We start from the raw sequence: 26,331 nt of genomic DNA on the forward strand, positions 1-26,331 counted from the left end.
TCCTTCTCTTCCTCCCTACTCTGTCCCCTTCCCTCTAGTCCACTGATCTGTTTTTTATTTACAGATTTATTTAAAAAAATTTTTTTTTAGTTGTTGATAGTCCTTTATTTATTTTATGTGGTGCTGAGAATCGAACCCAGTGCCTCACACATGCCAGGCAGGTGTACTACCACTGAGCCCCAACCCCAGCCCTTGTTTTTTATTTTTTTAAATGGTGAGAGTCACTGTAGTATATTCATATATGTACATAAGCAGGTTAGGTTAGATTCATTCCACAGTTCTCCCTTATTCTATCCCTCCTCCTTCCCCCTCAATGCCCTTCCTGTACTCCACTGATCAGACCATGGTTTTTAATGCCATCTTTCAATACATGGCAAACAGGGTTCCTTGGAGAAATGACTGATTCTAGAACTGGGACATGGATACATATAGAATGGGTCTGGTGTATCTTATAGTACAAAAAAATTCTTAAAAGACAAATAAAAAAATACCTACAATAATGGGGGCAAGTCAAAGAACACAGGAGTAAATGGAAAGACCTTCAAGTGGCCAACATTTTAAAATTGAGTAATAAAGTCATTCTTTATTACATGTAACCCAAACTATAAAAACATAAGTGAGTCCATACTGATATAAATACATGATTGAATAAATTAATAAATGGAGAAGAGACAAATCACCATGAAGAAGAATTCCAAACACTTATACAGATATTTTAACATATGCAAATAGTGCATAAGTGTGGGCTATGCACAGTGACTTACAAAAAGTACTGTACAGAAGGCAAAACTAAGAGTTTCATAGAGAAACCTGACAAATACAAATACTACCTCAGCCAGGTGATCAAGGTCAAAATAAATAGTTGATAATTAACAGTTGATAATCACATCAATAGCACATAAATTGATATGATGCTAAAGACATTTTATCTCTGTGGCCTTCCTCCCAATACCCAGATCCCAAGTCTAACTTGAGAAAAGTATCAACATAATCCAAATGAGGGACATTTTACAAAATACCTGACTGGTGGTCCTCAAAATTATTAAGGTCAGCAAAAATAAGGAAAGTCTAGGAAACTATCACAACTCAAAGACATTAAGGAGACACAATGATCAAATGTAATGTGGTATCATGAATGGGATTTGAGAACAGAAGGACATTAGCTAAAAATGAAGGAAATCTGAATAAAATAAGGTACTTCAGTTTATAACTATGAAATTATTAGTAAGCTAATACTGATTCATTAACTACAACATTAATGTATAATGTTAATAACAGGAAAAATCTGAGTGCAGATTTTTTGGAAATTTTTTACACTACCTTTGCAATGTTTCCATAAATGTGAATCTGTTATAATAAGGTTTATTTTTTAAAAAATAATTATATAAAATTGCAAGTTTGCTAAGCATGTAATCCCTGGCTACCTGGAAGACTGAGGCTGGAGAATCACAAGTTTGAGGCCAGATCTAGAAACTTAGTAAGACCCAATCTCAAAATAAAAAATAAAAAGGGCTGGGGGTATAGCTCAGTGGTAGAGTACTGCTGCCTAGCATATGTGAGGCCCTGGGTTCAATCCCCAGGGTTGGGGGGAATGAAAGTCCAAAGTCTTCATCATGTGAACTGCTATCAATTTAAAAATACATTCCATCCCATAATCTATGAAATCCATTTATAAACTGGTACTCTAAACCTATACAAATCTTTTATATTATTTAACTTCCTTCCTTTTCTGCTGCCAGTAGGGAGTGTGTAAGCACAAGACAAAAAAAAAAGTAAATCAAATGTGAGCTCCAACAAGCCAGGATGAGTAGTGGATAAGTAATGTCAAGTATCTGCCAGATGAAGGGGTTTGTCCAGTTCTACTTAGGATGCAGATAAACCAAGAAAAAATTATAAGCTTATGGAAAAGTTTTTAAATAAAATCACAGCATTTTTTAGAAGCTATTTTTATTTTTTGGGTGGGGGAGGGAGTAATGGGATTGAAACCAGGGGTGTTTTATCACTGAGGTTCATTCCCAGCCCCTCAACCCCTTTTTTTGAGACAGAATCTCTGTAAATTGTTTTAGCTTCTCAAGTCGCTGGGATTACAGGTAAGCATCACTTGCCTGGTTTATGAATTAAAAAAAATTTTTTGTTTAGTTGTCAATGAACTTTTATTTAATTAATTTGTTTATATTTATATGTGGTGCTGAGGATTGAACCCAGTGCCTCACATATGCTAGGCAAGCGCTCTACCACTGAGCCACAACCCCAACCCTGGTTTATGAATTTTTAAAAACCATAGATTACATGGAAGATAACTAGAAAAATACTTGCAAACCCATGCAAAAATATTCAAACAATTTAAACTTTCTTCCTTCCATAGCAGTACAATCAAAGTGCAGGCTCTATCTTCTTTAAGGTAATTAAATCTGTATTAAATTAGAAGCTAAAAATCTTTAAATGGTAAAATAATACCATGACTATATTATTTATTTTCTTGATGAACTTTCAGAAAAAAGATAATAGATTTACATTAAATGGTCCAAATTACTGATATTTAAAAGTATTCTGCAATGTGTATGATCTTTTTACTAAATTTTCAGAGTATGTTTTTATATTCAAAGTGAATTTCCCTATATTTTATAAAGTATGATATTTTCCTATTCATTTTTAGATAGAAAATGTATTTAGCTCTATACTTGCTAAGAAAATATCATAGAAAAAGGTGAAGAGACATTCAACTGATTCTGTTCCACAGTCAAAGGAAAAAGATATTTCTGATTGATAAAAAGATTAAAAAGAAATGGTACAATTTGGTTAAGAATGCCCATATACTCTGAAGGACATACAAATAAATCTATGCAGTTTTAAATTAGACAACTATCTGACATAATTTAAGACTTAGTAAAGTCTACATAGATTTTTAAAAACCAGGAAAACAGATCCTTAATTTTCAGACAAATGTACATTTTTTAAAACTATCCAAGAGCCCATTTATATATCCCCCTTAATATTACCACATATCTGCTACAAGATAAAGAACTCATTCTGCTAACTAGAGGTAACAAGTAAAACCACATATTGAGCAGTTTTTCCTGTCAATGATATCATAGACACTGCATTGGGAAAGATGTCCTTCAGTCACTAGATGAAGGGCATTCCTTTGCACAAACACTATCAAACTCTTAAAACACCGTTGATAAGGAAAGAACAACAAAATAATTATACTTAAAAATGTGGAATTTTAACATTAGTCATAAAATATATACTTAAATGGAAAGCAAGCTTAATAACAAAACTAAGTATCTTAATGCAATCAAACAACACATTTAATTTGTTTAAGGCATTTTGCTAACCACTGCAGACAAGAGAAAGTTAAGATATAAATCTCAACTTAGACTTGGAGTTCTTTCCCTACTGCCAAACATGCAAATGATAAAATAAGAGGAAAAGGACAATGCTGTCAGAGAGGTACAAAAATGGTCTTTGAAGATTACAGGGGCCTTGGACTTTGAATTCATTCAGGTCAATCAAATAAGTTTATTTGTTACTCCTACCAGTTCATATTTAAAGGCACAGCACAGAGAGGTGGTAATCCAATGTTTTTTGTTTTTAAACGAAAATGAAGGGTAGACAGAACTGACATGTGAGCAAAAGCGGGCTCATCATGGATCTCCAAATCAATCCCTTAAGGTTCCGAGTTCTAGGTTCAGGGAAGGGTGGAAGATGGAAGATCCTGGAATTAAAATCTTTACTGATGTCAGTACTATAAGCAATTCTTATGCAAGGGTCTTTGAACATCATGTAGACAAGTGCTGCTCTATAGGGTAAAAACCCTTGTGGAGGGAGAGAGCTTAGAACCATGTTAATGAGCCAGAAAAGCAAGGAGTTGTTGGGGTGTGTGTGTAATATATATATATATATATATATATTTTTCCCCACCCCGCAGAGTACAATCAGAAGAGTAGAGAGCTGGTGTATAGAGAGGTTAGAAGAGGATCATAATTTTGGAGCCCTAACATCAAGGAATACCTGGGTGGGAGTCAGAAAAGGCTTCAGATGACAAGTATGCTAAGTCTGCGCTATCTGACCTGTACTTCTCACACCATTCTCAGAGATTAACAGGTTTTCAAGTAGTACAGCTGGATGGACTGAAATGGGACCTTTCCATAACCACTATCTCTCAAATCTTGATCATGAACTTCATTTAAAATGGTATCAAGACAGGACTCATCTCCTGAGTCTTTCACATTTCCACTCTTCCTCACAGCACTTCACCTATGAGGAACTGTGCTTAGTGGGATTTATTTTGCCACAATAACTCTACCCAGGGCTTCGTGCTAGGTTTTCTAAGCACCCAATTATTAGATGGTAGAGAAGAAGACAGAACCACCTCAATGGAGCTGCTTAGCTGCCTAATTGTTGCAGGTATGAGGTTTCACACCTGTAGAGGCCAGAGTACCAAGTTAGTATACCTCACTGTACTGAGTTAGTACCAACCAGAGTACCAAGTTAGTATACCTCACAGGCCAGAGTACCAAGTTAGTACCAACCTCACTGACCCAAAGAGCTATATCTCTTTTCTTTAAAAATTTTCAATGTACTATTAAATAATAGTCCTTGCCTTTAGGCATACTTCTACTTTGAAGATAAGGCTTTAAATTTAATTTGCTATTACCTTGTACATGTCTCTCTGTTCAGCCATACTGCCCCTCCCCCGCCATGCTGCACTTAAAATCACTTTTGCTTTGTGCCCCCCCACACACACTCAGATACTTTACTCATTAGGATCCTTCCACTTAAAATACTTTGCTCTAACAACCGATCTTCCTATTCAAATGTCAATTCCTTTTTTTTTTTTTTATTGGTTGTTCACAACATTACAAAGCTCTTGACATATCATACATCGAACAATAGTTTCAAAATTCCTCAAGGCAACAGATGTCTTTTCTTCATAAGACTTCTCACAATCATAATTTCTTCTTGTGTTTATTTTCTATGTTTTATTCTTTCTGGTCAAATCCTAAATTATCCTAATTATTTAGGGCCCAGGCCAATGCCTCCTCTATGAAGTCTTCTGATAAGTCCCTCCCAGACTTAATAGTCAGGGCCCTTTCGTGGTATTCCATTAAGTATCTCCAATCATTTCACATACATCTGTCTCCCTGATGGAGTGAAGTGTTCCTTGAGGACACTCATTTGCATATATGTTTGATATATAGCAAATATGACTTAATAGCCATTGGTTAACTATTTTTTTGTACTAAGTACATTTAAAATAGAGATAATGTAGGAAAAATATCAGAAGAATGAATAAAAAAAGTGTATTTAGAAATAAAAAAAGTACCAGTCTCAAAATTAAAGGAACATGCACATTAATTTCTTAATTTTATAAGAGGTACTGGTCGTCAGGCACAAGAATAATAAATAATGACTGTATAATTTTAAAAATTTGTTATCTCAATAAATTTCATGGGGCTGGGGTTGTGGCTCAGTGGTAGAGCGCTCGCCTCGCATGTGCACGACCCTGGTTCGATCCTTAGCACCACATAAAAATAAATAAGTGAAATAAAAGTATTGTGTCAAACTACAACTAAAAAATACATTTAAAAAATAATAATAAATAAATTTCATAACCATTCTCATAGGTAAATAGGGCAAATAGATGCTCTGTTTTACAAATGAGGACACTAGTTTAAAGACTTATTTACCCAAACTCATACGGCTAGTAATCAAATGGGTATAGGATTCAAATCCCAATCTTAGGATTGTAAATGGCAAATTCTTTTCACTGTTTCAGAGGTGGTATATTATCTGGCAGGAACAATTTCATCCCTATAAAAAATAATTGTGATTGTCATGACAATAAAAATTTTTGATAAACTCTTAAAAATGACTTTGAAAGATGAACCACAACAGGAGCCTGGGGGGCTGGAATTGTAGCTCACTGACATAGAGTGTTTGCCTAGCATGTGTAGGCACTCGGTTCAATCCTTAGCACCACATAAAAATAAATAATTAAAATAAAGGTATTGTATTCATCTATAACTCAAAATATTTTTAAAAACACAAACAGAACCCTGGGACAGCTACTGAAATAGAGATCTACAAATTAGAGAAAATATTCCAGTGATGTTCAACAGAGATCAAGAATTTATCCTGTTTTTCTTGTAAAACAGGAGATAATAAGCTAGGATTACAGGTATGTACCACTGAGTCCAGCTAAGAGCTCTTTGTATATTGTGAATATTGGCCCTATGAAAAAGCTATGCCCATGCTGGGTGCAATGGTACACATCTATAATCCCAGCTGAGCCAGAAGATTACAAGTTTGAGACTAACCTCTGTAATTCAGGGAGAACTTGTCTCAAAATAAAAAATAAAAGGGCTGGGGATAGCTCAGTGGTAAAGCACTACAAGATTTAAACAAAACAAAACAGATTTTATGACAGAATTGAATCTGGAGGTGCTTTACCACTGAGCTACATCACTAGTCCTTTTTGAGACAGGGTTTCACCAAGTTCCTTTAGGCCTTGCTAAGTTGCTGAGGCTGACCTTAAACTTGTGACCCTCCTCCCTCAGTCTCCCAATGCAGTTATTTTTTAATGCTCTTATGTACACCTACATTCTGTTTGTCTTACAGATTCTAAGAATATTATTCTCATATTCTACCCCTGAATTTGTTGTTGTTATATACCAATCTGTTATAAGAGTTACATGGCTGGGCTGGGGCTCAGTGGTAGGGCACTTGCCTGGCATTTGTGAAGTACTAGGTTCAATTCTCAGCACCACAAATAAATAAATAAAATAAAGATCTATCAACAACTTAAAAAAAAGTTATATGGCATAGTAAGTTTTGGAAAAATTAAGTTACTAAAATAAAATTGATTCTTTCCTTTAAGAGTTCTCAGAGACCTCAATATGTTAGTGAGTACTAGGAACTCCTACAAATAATATATACTTCAAGCACTTTCCAAAATTTACTTTTACCATTTATCCTTTTTTCTTTCATGGGTCACCTATGAACATATCTGAATACAGTATATCTGTATTAATTGATGAGACTTCCTTCCCTTTTTAAACAAAAACAATTGGAGGGGGGGTACCAGGGATTGAACTCAAGGGACCTTAACCACTAGCCACATCCTCAGCCTTTTTTATTTTTATTTTAAGACAGGATCTCACTAAGTTGACTAGAGCCTTTCTAAGTTTCTGAGGCTGGCCTCAAACTTGTGAGCCTCCTGCCTCTGCCTCCCAAACTGTTAGGATTACAGGTGTGTGCCACCATGCCTGGCAAACAAAAATAATTAAAGAAAAATATTTTTGACTATTTAAATTCCTTCTCTTATAATCCCCAATCTTCCCATATTTATATTAAAATACTTTCATTCTAGTTACTTCTCTGTTTTTTGTGCATGTAAAATAATATCATTGGGTACAAGGTTGGGTTCAATCCCCACCACAGAAAAAAAATAAAAAATACAAAATAACACCACTGGGAAATATTTTTTGCCCAGTTGAATTTCTCCCTGTCCGTTCTGCTTTCTGTTTTCAGTAAAGAAGAAATCAGCGAGGAACGAAGATAAGCTAGGTGAAGGCCAAAATTTCAAATATTTTTTCTTCCCTATAGGGCAATGGTGAAAAGCAAATGCACACCTACAATGAGACATAAGCAGAAAAACTACTGTCTTGAATCTAGTGTTTCCACACAGAGATCCAGCCCCACTTGACTGCTCCTTTACTTCCTTCTGGTTTACCTAAAGAATTAGTTATAGGGGCTCAGTGGTAGAGCACTTGCCTAGCATGGGTGAGGTACTGGGTTCGATCCCCAGCACCACATTAAAAAAACTAAATAAATAAAATAAAGGTATTGTGTCCATCTACAACTTAAAAAAAAAAAAAGAATTAGTTATAGGACTCTAGTGATCTGTGGGGAATTCAAACACACACATTTTATTTTATTCTTTGTGCTTTTTGATTTTAGTTTTTCTATAATAAGCATCTACTTTTGCAATGAGAAAAAACATATTAGAGTTTTAAAAGAATTAATTTCAAATCAATAAATCACAGAACAATGAATTAAATCCATCTATATTATTCTATCAATATATGCACAAAAGAAGCCAGCTACACTGGTGCATGCCTGCTACTAGGGAAGCTGAGGCAGGAGGTTCATAAGTTTAAGACAAGCCTTGACAAATTAGTGAGATTTTATCTCAAAATACAAAATAAAAAAGGCTGGGGATGTAGGTCAGTGGCAGAGTGCCCCTGAATTCAGTTCTCAGTACCAAAAAGAGAAGGAAAGAAGAAAAAAAAAAAAGATGCACAAAGTATCAATGACTCTCAATTAAGATGAGCAAGTCTCTACAAGAACACTGTCTAAAATAGGTTATGTGAAAATCAATTATAAGATGAAAAGTTAATTCCTTCAATAAGACATTATATTCTAAAATTTTTATGAATGTAAAACTAAACTTTGGTTTTTAATTTAAAGAGACAGGCTGGTGAAATTGAATGAACACAGCAAACTTGGGTCTGAGCTCTCTTCTGATGGCCCTAATTGCTTTAATCTTCTAATCTGTAAAATGGGGAAAACCCTATATCATACTGGGTTACTGTGACTATCTTAGATACATGGTTATCTAAGAAACCTATTTAAAAAGCTCACAGCAATAGTGCTGGCATATTATATAGTAAGTGCTCAATAAATTGCTATCATGAAAACAGTTACATAGGAAATATCCTAAGTGCTTCCACAGAAATGGATGACATATTGTTACTACTATAATTATATTAATCACTAAGTCATTGTCAACATTTATCTTGATGAGATAAAAAGAATGCTTCTCACATTGATAATTCTTAAGAATCCATGATATAACCTAAGTGAATGATTCCAAATCAAATACATTATCTTTCAAAGTTATCAAGCAAAAAGTACTAAGGATTCAATCATAGTCACTTATTTAAATAAATTCAAGTTTTACAATTGCTACTATCATTATTTAAGAAAAAAATAAAGGAAACTATTTTTGAACTAAAGGAAAAAGACATGCATCTCCACAAATAAATGGCAATGCTGGAAGTGAATAAAACCAGAGAATTTTGTTCAAAATTATATGATTTCACTAGAGGTACAATGTCGCAAGAAATAATTTCTAAAAGAAAAACAAATCAAGAATCCCCCTTTTTTTGTTTACCTGGATGAGTCATGGTGACTGGCTCCTCTTTGGATTTATTATTGTAGATGACTACAGCAACTGCATTGTGAAAAGCAGCCCGTGATATTTTCTCTTTAAATGTGCAATTTCCCCTTTGTAGCAAGGCAATCCACTGCTTGATATTAGGAGGAACAAAGAATCTTGTTTGAGGATCACAGCCCAGATGATCAGCAACTAGGCAAAAGGAAAAAATACATATACACATTAAAGATAAACTGTTCAACTGTTCTTTGAATAGGATATATATCTACAGTACTTCAGGCAGTTCTTTTCCAGCAGAGCTATTACTATATCCACGAAAGACAATGCAATGAATCTGAATCGATGTCTGAAGTGGGAGAGAGATTTTCCATTAAATTGTTACCTGAACTGCAAATAAAAACAATGGGAACTTCTTAACATTACAGATTGACAAAAACAAAAAAGACTGGCAATATCTAGGGTTGACTGGAAAGGAAGAAGAAAGGGAAAACACAAAAGAAAACCCCAGAAACCCAGTTGACACTCGAAACCTGACTTTCTGTCCATTTACTTGCACTTATTAGTTTCTCCAAACACACCACCATCACTACCACTACCACCATCACTGGGAGGAAACAGGAGAGTAATTGTGTTTGGGGTAAATGGAATAGCCAAAGTCATCTTCCATTTAATTATAAAGCAGTCTCGTTGAAATCCAAACATGTCTGAACATACTTCTTAATAAATGTCAAAGCAAATTAGGGAAGTTCAGTTTGGGCCTATATTGAGAAATTTAAGTAACTAAAATGACATGCAAGTAGAATAAATATACTACTCCTCTAATTTGTATTTATTGGTAAAAATTATTCTACAAGTTCACATTAAATAACATATACTGTATCCACCTATCTAACAGGACATACAAACAACAAGACCATTCCTTGGGGTTCTCATTACAAGGTCATGTGCCTAGATTTTTTTTTTTTTAAGAGAGAGAGAGAGAGAATTTTAATATTTATTTTTTGGTTTTTGGCAGACACAACATCTTTGTAAGTGGTGCTGAGGATCGAACCCGGGCCGCACGCATGCCAGACGAGTGCGCTACTGCTTGAGCCACATCCCCAGCCCAATGTGCCTAGATTTTTGAAGCCGTTTGTTTCAACTATCCCGAAGTGCATTAGTTTGTGAAACTCATTTGCTTTTCTGTGACTTATTCTTCCTCTCTGTGGTTTCACATGTATTTATAAAGTCACTACTTTAAGAGGAAAGTACATACTTAAGGAATCAGCAATACTTGGTCCAAATTCTAGATCAACTAGCTCAACAACTGTGATAGATTACCTAAATTCTCTGATCTTTAATTTTTACTTATAAAGACTGAGATATCCATTTTTTTTTCTTTATTTTGGGGAGGGGACCAGGGATTAAACCCAGGGGTGCTTAATACCTGAACCACATCCCCAGCCTTTTTAATTTTTTTTGAAACAGAGTCTCACTAAGTTGTTTAGGGCCTTGCTAAATTGCTGAGGCTGGCCTTGAACTTGCAATCCTCCTGCCTCAGCCTCCTAAACTGCTTGGATTACAGATGTATGCTACTGTGCCTAAGACTGAGATACTCTTATCTCACAGAGTTGTGCATTCCTTTAGTCTTGAGTGCTTTAAAAAGAAAAAGAGAAATCCCATTGGGTGTGATAGCAAGCCTATAATCCCAACTACTCAGGAGGCTCAGGCAGGAGGGTTACAAATTCAGGGCCAGCATGGGCAATTTAGCTATTTATCTCAGAACAAATATTTTTAAAGGGTTGGGGGTGTAGTTTAGTGGTACAATACTCATCTAGCATGTAGGTTGGTCTGATTCAATCCCCAGTACCATAAAAAAAATAAAATAAAATACATAAATAAATAATAAAAGTAAATTCCCTTTCTTTTTTGTCACTGTCCATCCTGTGTTGGCCTCATGATCCAGTCTGGTGCCTTGGGGTTTTTCTACACCAATGTATGTGAAATTTCCTCACAACTCCCTAGCAGCTTTGCATCTCATATCCCTCTGCCCCTAACAGGTACTGCTTCCAAGTCTCCTCTTCCCCTTTCCTTCTGATGGTATCACAGTCCATTGAGAAGAACAGCAGGCCAGTAATCCTCCTACTGTTTATTTGTTGACCACCTTCAGATTCTCAAACTGAAGACACAGCAAGAGGTACAACCACCAAGCAAAATACATCAAATCTACTGAAGAGAACTTTAAAATCTCCTAAATCCCCACCAAGAACAGATTATATGAAAAACTGTACAATCAAAACAAATTCCAACAACAAACTCTATGAGCAAATGAATGTTCTCATTCCCCCAAAGTCATCGAAATCATCATCTAGAAAAGGTTCTGAAAACATGTCTTTTTAAAAAATATTTATTTTTTACTTTTTATTCATTCATTTATTATTTATTTTTGGATTATTTTTAAATTCTTAATACACCATTATACAATAATTTATCATATCTCTCTATATAAAGTATATTGACACCAAATTCACATCTTCAAACATGTATTTTGTAAAATGATGAGGGTCTCCTTTTACCATCCCTGCTATTCCCCTTCTCCATCACATTCCCTCCCACCCCTATTCCCTATCTAGAGGTAATCTTCCTCCCTTGCTCTCTCTCTCAACTCCATTGAGTCACCGCCCTCCCTCTTATATCAGAGAAGACATTCGGCATTTTTTTTTGGGGGGATTGGTTAACTTCACTTAGCATAATCTTCTCTAATGCCATCCATTTCCCTGCAAATGCCATGATCTTATTCTTTTTTAGTGCAGAGTAATATTCCATTGTGTATAAATGTCACATTTTTTTTATATCCATTCATTCACTGAAGGACATCTAGGTTGGCTCCAGTTTAGCTATTGTGAGTTGTAACTATAAACATTGATGTGGCTGTGTCCCTGTAGTATGCTGGTTTTAGTTTTGACCTACTATACCTCTTCTCAGACTATACCCAAAGGACCTGAAAACATTTTTAATAGAAAAAATATAATAGGCAATAAGAAGCAAGAATAAACTATGCAAGCTCCTATTCCAGGAAATAATTATTATTCAGGAGAAGAAAATGAGGAGTTGTTATAACCATGCGATACTGTACTACACTCATCTAATTATTCCTTCCTGTAATTAAAAACTAATATGAACAATGAAATATTAACAGCTCTAAAACAAGAGCCAAGAATACTAGTCACTGTGATTAGTGACATTACTTCAAAGTTTAATATCAGTTTATACTTGAGGCAATTAAATGAAGATATTAAAACTTAAAATATATATGCAATTATGAACCATTAAAATTTGTCAGCAGCAATTCTGCTCAAATCAGACTCATTTTCCATTTTCTTTATAGTTCATAAGGGGATGTTACCTCTAACTTCTTTATAGTAGTTACAGAGCTGAGAAATGAAAATTTGGTGATACAAGATACCATATAACCAAAAGATATTTTTATTTATGGCCTTTCCTGTTGAAACTAAAATTAATAAGACTTTTATTTACTTGATAGGAACCAAACAATTATGGGCTCTTCAACTTAATGAATATTTTAACTTACTTAGCAACATACTAAGTATCAGAAGAGAAACATAATGGAACAAACACCTTGGATTCAAATCTTAGAGAATCCTAAAATTATGGGGGTGGCCATGACTAGCACAGAAATAGCAACAAGACAGTAGAAAGTGCAAACAAGAAGAGTGTTTAGTATGTTCTCTTATGATTATACTACAGTTGTAACTCTACATCATGTATAACTAGAAGAATAAGAAGTTATAATCCACTTATGTATGATATGTCAAAATGCATTCTATTGTCAACTAATTAGAACAACAACAAAAAGGGGCTTAGAAATCTAGGAAATGAAGTTTATGGCATACCGGTAAAGGTTTAGTGGGAGTTGGAACTAAATGGAACCCTCAAAAATTACTCAGAAAGCATACCAGGCACTGAAATTACTAGTATAAAAACACAGAACAAAGATTAAGCCCTTGAACTCTTGTGAATATCAAATAGGATCATATGCAGAAGCTGCAACACTGTACAAATTTACAGTGATCAAGCTCTGAGAAAAAAGACCTCATCTGTAATGGAAAAAGGAGAAGAATATTCTGAAAAGAGAAAAATTTAAAAGGTTTTACATATGTATGAATGAATAAACAAAGTCTCTTTGTCTGAAACTCAGATTTAATAAAACCTCATCACTTAGAAATGCAAATATCCCACAGAAACAATAGTCATATGTGGGTTAATGGTTTCCTTTTTAGTCCTGAAAATCATCAATATGCTCCAGGCTGTAAATCTCTCAAGGGGGTAGGGTAAGGTAGGGGGCATGATGGCACAGAAGCAAAAACCTTGGAAAGCATTTTAATGCAATGATAGTCAAAACAGGTTGTCATCTTTACAGGCACATCGTATAGCTGCCCAAATGTGCCTTTTATTCACAGAGCCAATATGGTTTGTCAGTCCTACTGTTTCTTTGCTGACCACTTTCAGAGACTCAGGATTCCACTTAAATGTCTTCTCCAGCATGCTTTCCTGTCTCCTGAGACTAACTTGGGTATTTTTTCAAGTTGCCATGGCACCCTGAGATTGCATCCGTCTTGGCATTTATCGTGCTGTTTATCTCTGACTCTTTCCTTCTAGAATGTGAGATACAGCATCTCTTCCAGTATGTCTGGCACATAGTGGATATTTAACATATTTGAAGGCACAAAGGGAGGAGCGACTAAAGGAAATTAAGCAAAAACTGACATTAAAAAAAAGATCTCGTGTCAAAGATCTGTATTTCATGTGGTAATGTTATATTGGTTGTTCTAACAAGTTTAAAAATAAAAATAAGACTAAATAGTTTCTCCAGATTTAGGTGTTTCCATCATCAGATATATTCTGGCTATTTGCTTTCCTATTTTTGAAATAAATTATAATCTCATTCTTTTTTTTAAAGAGAGAGAGAGAGAGAGAGAGAGAGAGAGAGAATTTTTTAATATTTATTTTTTAGCTATCGGCGGACACAATATCTTTGTTTGTATGTGGTGCTGAGGATCGAACCCAGGCCGCACGCATGCCAGGCGAGCTCGCTACCGCTTGAGCCATATCCCCAGCCCAATCTCATTAATCTTTAGATTTCCTGCTTCTACCTTGTCTTTCCTCATTTTCCTTTAACTTGATTCTAATTTTAAGATTCAAAGAAAAAATACAATTTGTTTTTGTTTCAATTTTTTAAAATTCTTTTTTAATACTTTAATTTTCATTTTCGTTTTTTATTTTTATGTGGTGCTGAGGATCGAACCCAGTGCCTCACCATGTGCGAGGCAGGCGCTCTACCTCTGAGCTATAGGCCCAGCCCTACAATTTTAATTTTAATGTTTAGTGGCTAGACTTGTGTCTAGCTTTCAATCTTTAATTCATCTTTATAGATATACCTTATTCTTTCATTATTTCAATACTTTTACTTAAATATAACATCTTTTTAAAAATTACTTATCTTCATTGGGTGGTTAGTTTTGTTGAAAATATTTTATTCTTCCTTTTCTCAATCTTCTGTGAATTTAAGTATCTCCCTTATTTATTTATTTTTTTAATTTCTTAGTTGTCAATGGACCTTTATTTTATTTACTTATAGGCGGTGCTGAGAATTGAACCCAGTGTCTCACACATGCCAAGCAAGTGCTCTACCACTGAGCCACTACTCCAGCCCCTCAGTTTTTTTTTTAAGTGTCTCAATTTTCTCCTAACGTTATACCTGCAGTCCTATGTCACTTAAAGGGGATATGTTTTGAGAACTGTGTTGGCAAGGATATCCTCACAATATGAACATCATAGCATGTAATTAGAGAACTAAAAAGGCTACAATATCAATAGATGATATGATATTATAAGACTGCTATTATTATATGCAGTACATCATTGAAATGTCATCATGTAGAAAAATCTTCTAATTTTTTTCATCCCCTTCCTCTTCCTTCTCCCCTCATTCTATTTGTTACATTTTTCTTTTCTGGTAGGATTTTTTTAAAAAATCATAATGGATGGCAAAAACAATCTGGAGAGCCTATTCCTTCTCAACAGCCTTATATTAATAATCAATCCTGCTTTCTTTTTCCTGTTTTAAACTTATAGATCTTTCCCATCTAAAAAATACAAAAGACAATAAGTAATTCAGAAAGATGCTCTTTTATTGCCATTCTTTCCAAAAGCTGTCAGTATCTGCTATTCCTATCCCCTCACTATGTACCTATTTCTCCTCACATTTCAATTTTAATCTTTCTGCATCGAACCACTTACTAAAACTGTTCTGGCTCAAAATAGTTTCCACTTTGGTGATTCCCACTCTTTGTCCTCCAAACTGACTTCTCAGCAACACCTGTCCCAACTGTGCACTCTCCTCTCTCAGACTGCAGGTATCACATCTTCATCCTTCACAGCCCTTCTTTGCTACAGTTGTCTTTATCACCTCTTCTTTTTCCACAGGACCCTTAAATGGGGATCTTCCTGAGTACTCAGACTTTTCTGATGTAGGCCTAGGAGTCTCCAGGGAAGTAACTCTCATTAAACCAAAGGAACCTTTTTTGTTTTCTTTGTCTTACCAAAACAATCATGTTTTAACTAATACCTATGTCAAGCAGCCCTTTTTTGAGAAATTATTTTTCATTCTTTTATTTATATGAATCTACAGTATTCAGAATATAAAACATGGGAAATTGTACACAAGAAAAGGGATCCATTCCCTTCTTTTCCAAACAAAAACTCTGACAAATTAAAAGGATTCTCTAATGTTTCCACTGAATTCCAGGGAAGGAGGCATGGAAGGAAGTCTCTGTAGGCAGAATTGTGGCAAATCATTCTATGTCTAAATTATCCGTGTCTTGGCTATTCTGCCCAACTTCCAGGTAGGGGCGTGGAATCAAAATGAAGTTTGAAGTAGACTTTGAGCTGCCTACCAGCAACTGCTTACTTTAAAAAAGAAAATCAAACCAGAAACCTTATTTAATTCAGAGAGCACTAGATCACTTGCATGCTCATGCCTTATGTGACATCTATTTAAGCTTTATATATGCTTTACTTGACATCTATTTGAGTACCAGATCCAGGTGAGGAGGAGAGGTAGATGACCTAAGATGAGCACAGAGAAATGAAAAACTTACCTTTTCTGTTTCCCATTAGATATGAATAAGAAAACATGTGATTCAAATTGTTGTGGGTAATTATCCCATGACAAAGAGGGCAACAACCTCACGATGAAACTGAAACTACCAATGGCAAACAGAGAGTGAAAGGAACCACATCCCTGACAACACTGCTGAGGGTGCTAAATCTTTAAACCTGGAATACTCTTCCCTGCCTTTGAATGCATTGTTCAAAATTTCTTTATTCCTCCTTTTCCTCCATCTATATATTCAAAATTCTATTTTCAGTAAGCTACCTTTAAAATGTTAATGAGTATCCCTAATAAAAGATCTACATTTAACCAGTATCACTATGCTCCTCTTGAATAAACGACTTCAAAGAAAATCTTTACTAGTTTTGTAGGTTGACCTAACAAAGTACAAAACTTGATGGTTTAAAAAACAGAAATTTTATTCTCAATTCTGAGGGACAAAAGTCCAAAATCAAAATGTTAGCAGGTCCACTCTCCCTTTGTGTATAAATATAGATTTATTATAAGGAATTGGTTTGCACAATTATGAAGATGGACAAGTCCCAAGATCTGCAGGGTGGGTGGGCAAGCTGGAGATTCTGGAAGAGCTGGTATTTCAGACTTAAAAAAGGAAAAAGTCTTATGTCCAAGTTTGAAGGAAGGCAGGCAAGAGGAATTCTCTATGGGGGAAGGTCAACCTTTCTGTTCTACTCATGCCTACAACAGAATCAGGAGCCTCATTTTCCAGAGGGTAATGTACTTTACTTAGTCTACCAATTCAAATGTTAGTCTCATCCAAAAACACTCTCAAAGAAATGTTCTGAATAATGTTTGACCAAATATGTTGGCACCAGGGCCTAGATAAGTTGACACACAAAATAAACCATCATCATCCTCATATCTCACCTTTTCCTTCTGTGTTCAGTCTCCTTCTTATTCTATATCCTTTAGAAATCCTTTCAATGAGGGTTTGTTAGAGTAAATTTACATTTGAAAACACCTTTCTTTAGTTCTCATTCTATTTTTTTTTTTTTTTTTGGAAGAGGGTACTGGGGATTGAACCACCCAGCCCCATTTAGTATTTTATTTAGAGACAGGGTCTCACTGAGTTGCTTAGCACCTCACTTTTGCTGAGGCTGGCTTTGAACTCCAATCCTCCTGGTCTCAGCCTCCTGAGCTGCTGGGATTACAGGCGTGTGCCACCTGGCCTAGCTAATCCTCATTCTTACAAAACAGGTTAAGTAAAAGTGTATAGATTACTAATTTTCCTTCAGCATTTCAAGGATTTTATTCCTCCATCCCCCAGATTCAAAAACGAGAATGACAATTTGATTATGTAGGCTCTCAATTTTTACTCAATCCACTTTTTTTTTAACCTTTATTTTATTTACTTATTTATATTCGGTGCTGAGAATTGAACCCAGTGCCTCACACGTGCTAGGCAAGCACTCTACCTCTGAACTACAACTCCAGCCCCTTTATCCACCTTTTACTTTTCAGTATAGTATTTAAATTTTTTTTATTTGTTGATGGACTTTTATTTATTTACATGTGGTGCTGAGACTCAAACCCAATGCCTCACAGATGCTAGGCAAGCACTTTACCACTGAGCTACAACCCCAACCCCTTCAGTATAGTATTTCAAAAAATGAAATGTGTTTCTTATTTTTCTCCTAAGGTAACTGACAATTCTTACTTCTTTGGTCACATTATAAATATACAAAATCTTACATAAATTATTACCCTTTTGTACAGAATGGTTAAAAAGAAGGCAATAAATATATTCTATACACCTAGAGTGCTGGATACATCAATCAACATTGCAAGACAAGTCATTCATAGCTGAACTGTCAGCAAGTTTAATTGTCAATAGCTATCCATTATCGTTTGTCTTCTTTACTTAGTTATTGTAAATCTCAAATGGATTTTGATTATTTTTCACATCCTCAGAACTCAAATATATCTGTTGCATATTCTCCATGACATAATAAAAAGCACCATAAGAGTAATTTTAAATGACGGCTAATACAAATCACTTTACATGAAAAATCATGTTCAGAAATAATTTCTATCCCAACTGATACAACAAATACTTCATGCAAAAAGATGTTATAAATTGAAATAAGTGAAAATTATAGATGAATGCTCATAAAATTTGGTACCACAATACAAAATACAGTTAATTATTTACTATATATCACTCCCCATTCTACAAAAGGACTTCACTATTCAGTACAACTTTTTGAGGCTCTCTTTGTTTTAATACTATTCATCATGATTTCCTCCCACTCTCTGATTATTCTTTCTCATTTTCCTCTGCTAGTTCCTTACCTAGAGGTGTTTACCAAGGTTCAGTGGAGGCCCTCTTTTCTCAGTGGGCAAATATCCACTCTCATGACTTCAATTATCACCTGCATAATATGATAATATCTAAAGCTAAATCTCTCTCACTTGAGCCTTAGTATTTAATATTCAACTTCTGGCTGGATATTTCTCCATAAATACTGAGTACCTCAAACTTAATAATATCTTCCTCTCAAATAGGACCTTCTTCCTTTTTAAATTCCTGGTTAACAACATCATCATCTACTTAAACACACAAGGCTGAAATTCCTTTTATAAAACAAAGAAGTGGCCTATGATGAAGAAGACCCAGCTGAGTCAGTACAGTATTCGAGTTTTTTGGTTGCCACCATACAAAGCAAAGCTACTGAATGTAACTCAACACTGACACAAATAGGGATGGAAGGATACCAGCAAGAATCCAGAGCAAACTAGACAGGATGGCATATCTGTAGTTCAAGCAACTTAGGATGCTGAGACAAGAGGATCACTAGAAACCAAAAGTTCCAAGCCAGGTTCAGGCAACACAGAGATACCATTTCATGTTAAAAAAAAATCTAGAGCAATATCTGAAGGCATTATTATTAATTTAAGCATTTCTTGTAGTACTAGCATTTCCAATACTAATGACACTAACCTAATTACAGTATTAAAAAAGATTAGGCTACCTGGACCATAATTTAAAGCACAATGATGGAAAATGTAGTTCACATTAATAAGGAAGAAGATAACTTGTCTAGAGGTTGAATGACCAATGAGCAAAACTGCTAAAAAATGATGTAGGTAAGAGGACTTAGGGTAAAAAAAATAATGAAAATCAGTCTCTATGAAGGACAATAGGGTGGGATGAGATGGGGGGGCTGGTAGAGATTATTTACATGAGAAAAATGAAAACTGATTTAGTCTTCATAATTTGAGATATCCATATACCAATAAATATAAGCACTAAGAAAAAACATAAAAGTTTACTTTAAATATACAAAAATAGCCAAAAGACTCATGGAGACAGGTTTTAACACTGGTCAATAATGATGGAAAGGATAATTTACCTCTGAAACTACTATTCAGAGAGGAAAAAAAGGAGAAGACATTTTATGTCAAAGTAATATGTCTTTGAAGGAAACCCAAGTAAATAGATGCATTCAAGAACATGTATGATAGACAAATAAGGGTTACTAAGACTTTGATGGGACAATATATCAAGGTCAACTAGCCAAACTGAGTAATAATACGAAAGTTCTTAACAGGTCCCCAAAACTAACAAACAAGAGAAAATACTAAGATGGATTCCATATCTATAGGACTGAAGAGATCTCATCCATCTAAATGCAGGAAAAATAATAAGTTCCTCATTTGTTTTACCATTCATTTCATCTCCCACAGGATAACAGTCAGGGAAACCCAGGTGAACTGCTAATCAGAACATAATGTAGACCTAGAATGAAAAGTGTCTTGAGACTTGGAAAAAAAAGCAACTTTTTATTTAGTCTATAAAATCCAGGACAAAGAAAGCAGGGTGATTATAAATTATCTTGATGAGAAAGAAAATGAGATACTGCATGAAGAAACAAGAAAGAAATCACAACATTAAACTTCAAAGAGGTTAGGCAGAGAAAGCAAAAAAGTACTCACAAAAGCCAAAAAGGCATTTACATTGATAGTATCACTGTAAGAGGGTTCAAGGAGGTCTCTCTGGAGGCAGAGGAGCCCACTACTTGTATCTTCCAGGCTCTTGACAGGTTGCAAAAAAGAATGTAAGAATGCATCAGGTTTTAGCAAAGAGAAAGAGCTTTATTAGAAAATGAAAGGTGAAGATACACATTAGTGAGCTATCTCTAGTATTATAGTGCTTTTTTACTCTTCTTTTGAGAAGACAAATTATTATTATTATTTTATTTTATTTTTTAGGGATTGAATTTAGGGCCTCACACACACTAGGCAAGTGTTCTATCACTGAGCTATATCCCAAGAATCTGGGCTCTTTTTTTTTTTTTTTTTGGTACCAGGGATAGAACCCAAGGGTGCTTAAGAGCCTTGTCCCCAATCTTTTTTAATATTTTATTTAGAGAAAGGGTCTTCCTAAATGCTAAGGCTGGCTTTGAACTCATGATCCTCCTGCCTAAGCCTCCCAAGCCTCTGGGATTACAGGCATGTACCACCATGCCCGGCCACGGGGCTCTTCTTTTAAAGGAAATTTTGTGAGTGGTGGGCAACAGAATGACATCAGCCTGAACTCAATCCTTTGATCATGGATCACAAGACATTTATGGTGGTCTGTTCTTCTTCCAAGACCTTCAGGTTGACATACTCTCTTCTATCAAGATATTTCAATGTACTTATATTATAGGTTTCTTAAAAGGCATCTCCCTTTGCTTTATCTAATCTGAAAATACATTGGATAGGCTATAGTATATTTATGTTTTAATCAAAATGAGATAAATTTTCATAGAGAGAATTTATGTAACTCTAAGATTTGTAGACTTTTCAGAAATTTGGGGATAACAGGCATGGAGAAGAAACAAGGTCTGGGAAGTAAGACTGATCACGGGTCTTTTAGATTTACAGTTACAGTCTTTTTCCTTACCTTTTTTGTCTCATTTCTACCTATCTTTTTTCCTCCTATCCTACTCAATAGTACAGATTTATATAGTTTTTTTAAATCAAACATCTCAGAAGAGTTGAAGGTTGTTATAATGACAGAAATAAGCAAAAAGGCTTCTCGCCTCCTTCCAAAAAGTTCTTTCTTTGTTTTCCAATATATTCTGAGCAAGAATGAAAAAGAAACAATTTACTGTTCAGGGCTAGCTAAATAACGGATGAAACATTTCTCAAAACTTCTTTGTTTTTCTTTATCAAAGAGAATAACCTGAAAACTGAAATGATTATATCAAGGCTAAAGGACACTGAAAATGGGTAGAGAGACTGTAAAAAACCAGAAATGGCCTAGGCTTCTATAATGTACCTCTTTCTTGGTAAAACTGTGATTTATGTCTTCTGTCTTCATGCTGTTTTCTTTAAGTAATCTTTCATTTTCCTTCCTATTAAGATGACTGACATTATGTAGCTTTCTTTGCCCTGAGATTTGCAAACTTAGAATGACATAGTTGCTTTCTTTAAAACTCCTAGTTACTTTGTTTTATATCATTAAATGCAAAGAATTTGTTCCAATCCTCAGCATACCATCCTTTCAGAGATGTTAAATACAGATGAACATGTAACTTTTGGGAAAATACACATTTCTGGGGGCTTCTTCACTATCCCAGTCTTCTTATCTACTCATCCCAGCACCCTTGGTTGAAAAGACTTCTTTTCCCGGATGAAATGCCTTGGCACCTTTGTCAAAAATCAACTGACTATAAAACTAAGGATTTATTTTTAGGTATCAATTATATCTCTTTGATATGTCTATGACATCATCACATGTCTTGTAGGAAATTCTGAAATCAGGAATGTGCATTATCTAATTTTCTTTTTTAATGATTGGTATTTTCATATAATTGTTTGAATATGTCGGTCAATTTGGAGAGTACTACTATCTTAACAAAGTATTTGGATTTATGAACATGGAAAGTCTCTCCATTTATCTAGATATTGTTAATTTTTTCCTTTTTTGGGGGTGGTATATACTGGGTATTGAACCCAGAGGCACTCTACCACTAAGTTATACCCCCAGCTCTTTTTAAAAATTTGCCCTTTTCTAAACTTTTTACTTTTGAGACACAGTCTCACTAAGTTTCACAGACTGGCCTTGAACTTGTAACTGAGATTAGAGGTGTGCAGCTCCACATATGGATCTTTAATTCCATACAAAATTTTTTTGTAGTTTATAGTGTCAATACTACTTAAAATGGTGTTTTTTAAAAAATTTATTTTCTAATTCATTTTGACCTATGGATGTACAATCAATGTTTTGGTTTTGGTGTACTGATCTTTTACTTAATTTTTTAAAAAATCACTATTCTGGTTATGAGCATTAAGAAATTAACTTTACTGGTATTTAATTATGTATTAACACTAGGTGCTTCTCAGATGGTTGGTGTCCATTTATAAATGAAGAGTGGAATCCTATAAGCATAAAGGGGATGGCAGTGACTCCTTCACTCATGTTTGTTTCAGTATACTGCAAAATGGCATGTACTCTATTTTTAACTAAAATGCCCCTCACTAAATTGACAAATGCCTTTTAAAAATCCATGAAAAATAAAAGCAAAAAGAAACTGGCAGAAATGACACTACTTCTATTCCTGTGTATGTTCTCCTTACCTACCATAAGTCAAATTCGGAAAAGAAAGCCAAAAAGCTAGAAATTAACATGAAGACTATTAGAAACATAGATTTTTTTCCAGCTGTTATTATCAACCTATATATGGGGCCTTAAGACATTAACTTACACACACACAAACAAAATCAGTGTGTGTATATAACATTTGTAAGAATGATGCATATATTGGGATATATGTTCATGCATAGTAGAAAAAGGTTATGTCCTATTACTATAGAGAATGGGTTAGAAGGAACCATGTAGTCTAAGTTAAGAGACCAAATATAACTGCAATAGATGTGGAGAGAACTGGACACATTTTAGAGATACTTAGGAGTCTGAATCAACAGGTCCTGATTATTAATTAGACATGGGATGAGGGTCTAAAGAGGGAGATGCCTGAGTTTCCAGCAAAACACACCAGATAGAGGAGGTGCTGTTAATTGAAATAGCAAATACTGGAGGAGGAACAATTTTTGAAGGAAAGATTAACTGTCTTGAAAGAAGGCTGAAAAGGAGAAAACTTTCCACTTCTCAGCATTGCTAGACTGCAAAACATGATAATCCTGGCATGCTTAGTACTTTAAAGTAAAGGAGGTCTCTGACCTCCTCTCCTTCTCCAGTCTACTGTCCATCATTTTCTCTTCTCCAAGGCAGTCCTAGGAACTAAGCCTCTCCCCTCCAAGGCAAGCCATAAAAGTTAAAAGTTCACTTTCTTCCTTCACCCTTGAAGAACCTCATTCCAAAGGGGTTCCTACCAGGGAGGAAGGAATTCTGACCAGAGAGTCCAAAAACATCTGAATAGACAGGGTTTGCTGGGTTTCGCCCCTCAGTATTTCCACACAGCTGTCCAGTGTTCCTGAACTTAAGTGTAAAAACAAAATGTTTTCCCTGGTCTTTGAGCTTTAATTTCTGAAGCTTCCCACATCATATAAAACTTTGATTAATATTATGGTTTAGATATAAGGTGTTCCCAAAAAGCTCATGTGAAGACCATACAAGAAAGTATAAAGGTAAAATGATTGGGTTATGAAAGCCTTAACCCAATCAGTTCATTAATCCACTTGAATGGATTAACTGAGTGATGACTTTAGGCAGGCAGGGAGTGGCTGAGAGAGTTGTGTCGTTGGGGGTGTGCCTTTGAAGTATGTTTTTTGTCCCTGGTGAGCAGAGCATAGTCTCTCTCCCTGTGCTTCCTGATTGTCATGTCCCCAGCTTTCCTTAGCCATGCCCTTCTGCCCAGAGTAATGGAGTTTGCTGTTCCAAACAGACCTCTGAAACTGTGAGCCAAATAAACTTTTCCTCCTCTAAAATTGTTCTTGTTATGTCTTTTGGTCATGGTGGCCAAAAAAAAAAAAAAAAAAGACTAACAATTATATAAATTTGTTGGGTTTTTCTCGTTAACCAGTCTTTTGTTATAGGAGTGTTGGCCATAAGTGTTGACCTCATATGAAGGATGAGGAAAGATATCATACTTTTCTGTTTCTATAGCATATATCCAATAAAATGTGTATATGTGTACTAAAAGATATGTACAACATTTAAGATGGTACTTTTTCGGTGGGCGGGGGGTGGTTGCTGGGGATTGAACACAAGGATTCATGCATGCTAAGCACATGCTCTACCACTGACCTACATCCCTAGCCCCTGACTGCATTATTTATAACCACCAAAAGCAGGCAACAGACATGTCCATCAACAATAGAATGGAGAAACTATGATATATTCATAGTGTGGATCACTAACCTATTGCTACATGTAATAACATGAATTTATCTCACTAATATAAAACTAGTTATAAATACAAAAATGTATAACATGATTCCCATGTAAATTGCAATATAATAGGAAATATATTTGATTTCATCCATAGTTCTAGTACAGTTCCTAAAACCCCTGTAATTTCCTAAGTAACAGAAATTAGATGAGCATCTTGTTCTTCATAAAAAGTCTCTTTCAACCGTATACCACAATTTGTGTTAATCAGATGATTCTTAGAGGTTCGGGGCTGGTTACCAGAAGAACCAACCATGTGATCAAAAGGTTGGAACTGTTGGGTGTGGTGGCACATAGTTTAATACCAGTGGTTTAAAAGGCTGAGGCAAGAGGATCAAAGCTAGCCTCAGCAATTTAGCAAGGTCCTAAGCAACTCAGTGAGACCCTGTCTCTAAATAAAATATAAAAAAGTGCCAGGGATGTGGCTTAGTGTTTGATTGTCCCTGGGTTAAATCCTTGGTTTAAAAAAAAAGGGGAGGGGGCGGATTGGAATTTCAGTTGACTCCACTAACCCACCAACTTCTGGGGAGGGAAAGATGCTGGCAGATGAGTTAATGACCAATGGCCAAAGATTTAATCAAACATGCCTTTTTAATGGAGCCCCCACTGAAAGCCTAAACAACAGGGTTCAGAGAACTTCAGGTTGTTTAACACATCAACATGGCAGGAGATTGTGAACCCAATCCAACTCCACAGGAACACAAGCTTCTGAGCTAAGGATACTTTCAGATCTCACTCTATATATCTTTTATCTGGCTATCTTCTTGTACCTATTATCCTTTATAATAAACAGTAATAATGAGTAAAGTTCATTCCTGAGTTTTATGAGCCACTGGAGAAAATTATGTAATATAAGGAGGTCACTGTGGGAACCTCCCAAATTGTAGCCAAGACAGATAATCATGAAAGTATCTTAGGACCTACTACTTGCAATTGGGAAGATTTTATGGGATTAAGCCCTTAACCTATGGGATCTGTGTTGACTCCAGGAAGTCAAAAGTCAATTAAATTGGGTCATCCAGTTAGTGTTAGAGAAGAACTGGAGAACAGCTTGGTGTGAAAACCCACACATTTGGGTCAAAAGTGCTGTAAATAAAGATAATTTTCTTTTATAAATAAAGTTGAAAAACAGGCATAATCTCTAGTATTCAAAATTATCACAGTTTTTACTTTGGGACAAGAATGAAGGAGTAGAGACTGGAAGGAAAGACCGGGAACTATGGAGCTGGCAATTCCCTATTTCTAGTTTAGGTTTACGATCACATCAGTATATTCACTCTGGTAATTCATCAAGGTTTAGACTTGTTGTATATTATAGCTAGTTGTAAAAATATTAACTAATTAAAAATAACCTTTTAATACTCTGACACATGCTACAATATGAATGAACTAAATATTCTGACACATACTACAACATGAATGAACCTGAGGACATTATGCTAAGTGAGATAAACAAGTCAAAAAAGGACAAATATTGTACAATTCCATTTACATGAAGTTTTTAGAGTAGTCAAATTTACAGAAAGTAGAGGTTTGGAGCTATAGCTTAGCAGTGGAGCACTTGCCTAGCATGAAAGGCCCTGGGTTTGATCTACCAGTGAACCAGAAGAAGGA

The 26,331-nt window shown here is 35.2% G+C and overlaps 1 protein-coding gene across 4 annotated transcripts in view; it reads right to left on the bottom strand.

Moving 5' to 3' along the window:
* Rnf130 (ring finger protein 130) overlaps positions 1-26,331 on the bottom strand; it is a 122,645-nt gene that overhangs the window by 79,195 nt on the left and 17,119 nt on the right. For all 4 annotated transcript variants that reach the window (XR_013438984.1, XM_078050062.1, XM_078050073.1 and 1 more), the window contains exon 2: positions 9,182-9,376. Coding sequence is in view for 3 of the 4 variants with exons in the window: in XM_078050062.1 (XP_077906188.1) it covers positions 9,182-9,376 (195 nt within the window). In the remaining variant the exon portion in view is untranslated. The remainder of the gene's footprint in view (positions 1-9,181; positions 9,377-26,331) is intronic.

The sequence above is a fragment of the Ictidomys tridecemlineatus genome, chromosome 1, assembly GCF_052094955.1.
Source record: "Ictidomys tridecemlineatus isolate mIctTri1 chromosome 1, mIctTri1.hap1, whole genome shotgun sequence".
Classification (NCBI taxonomy): domain Eukaryota; kingdom Metazoa; phylum Chordata; class Mammalia; order Rodentia; family Sciuridae; genus Ictidomys; species Ictidomys tridecemlineatus.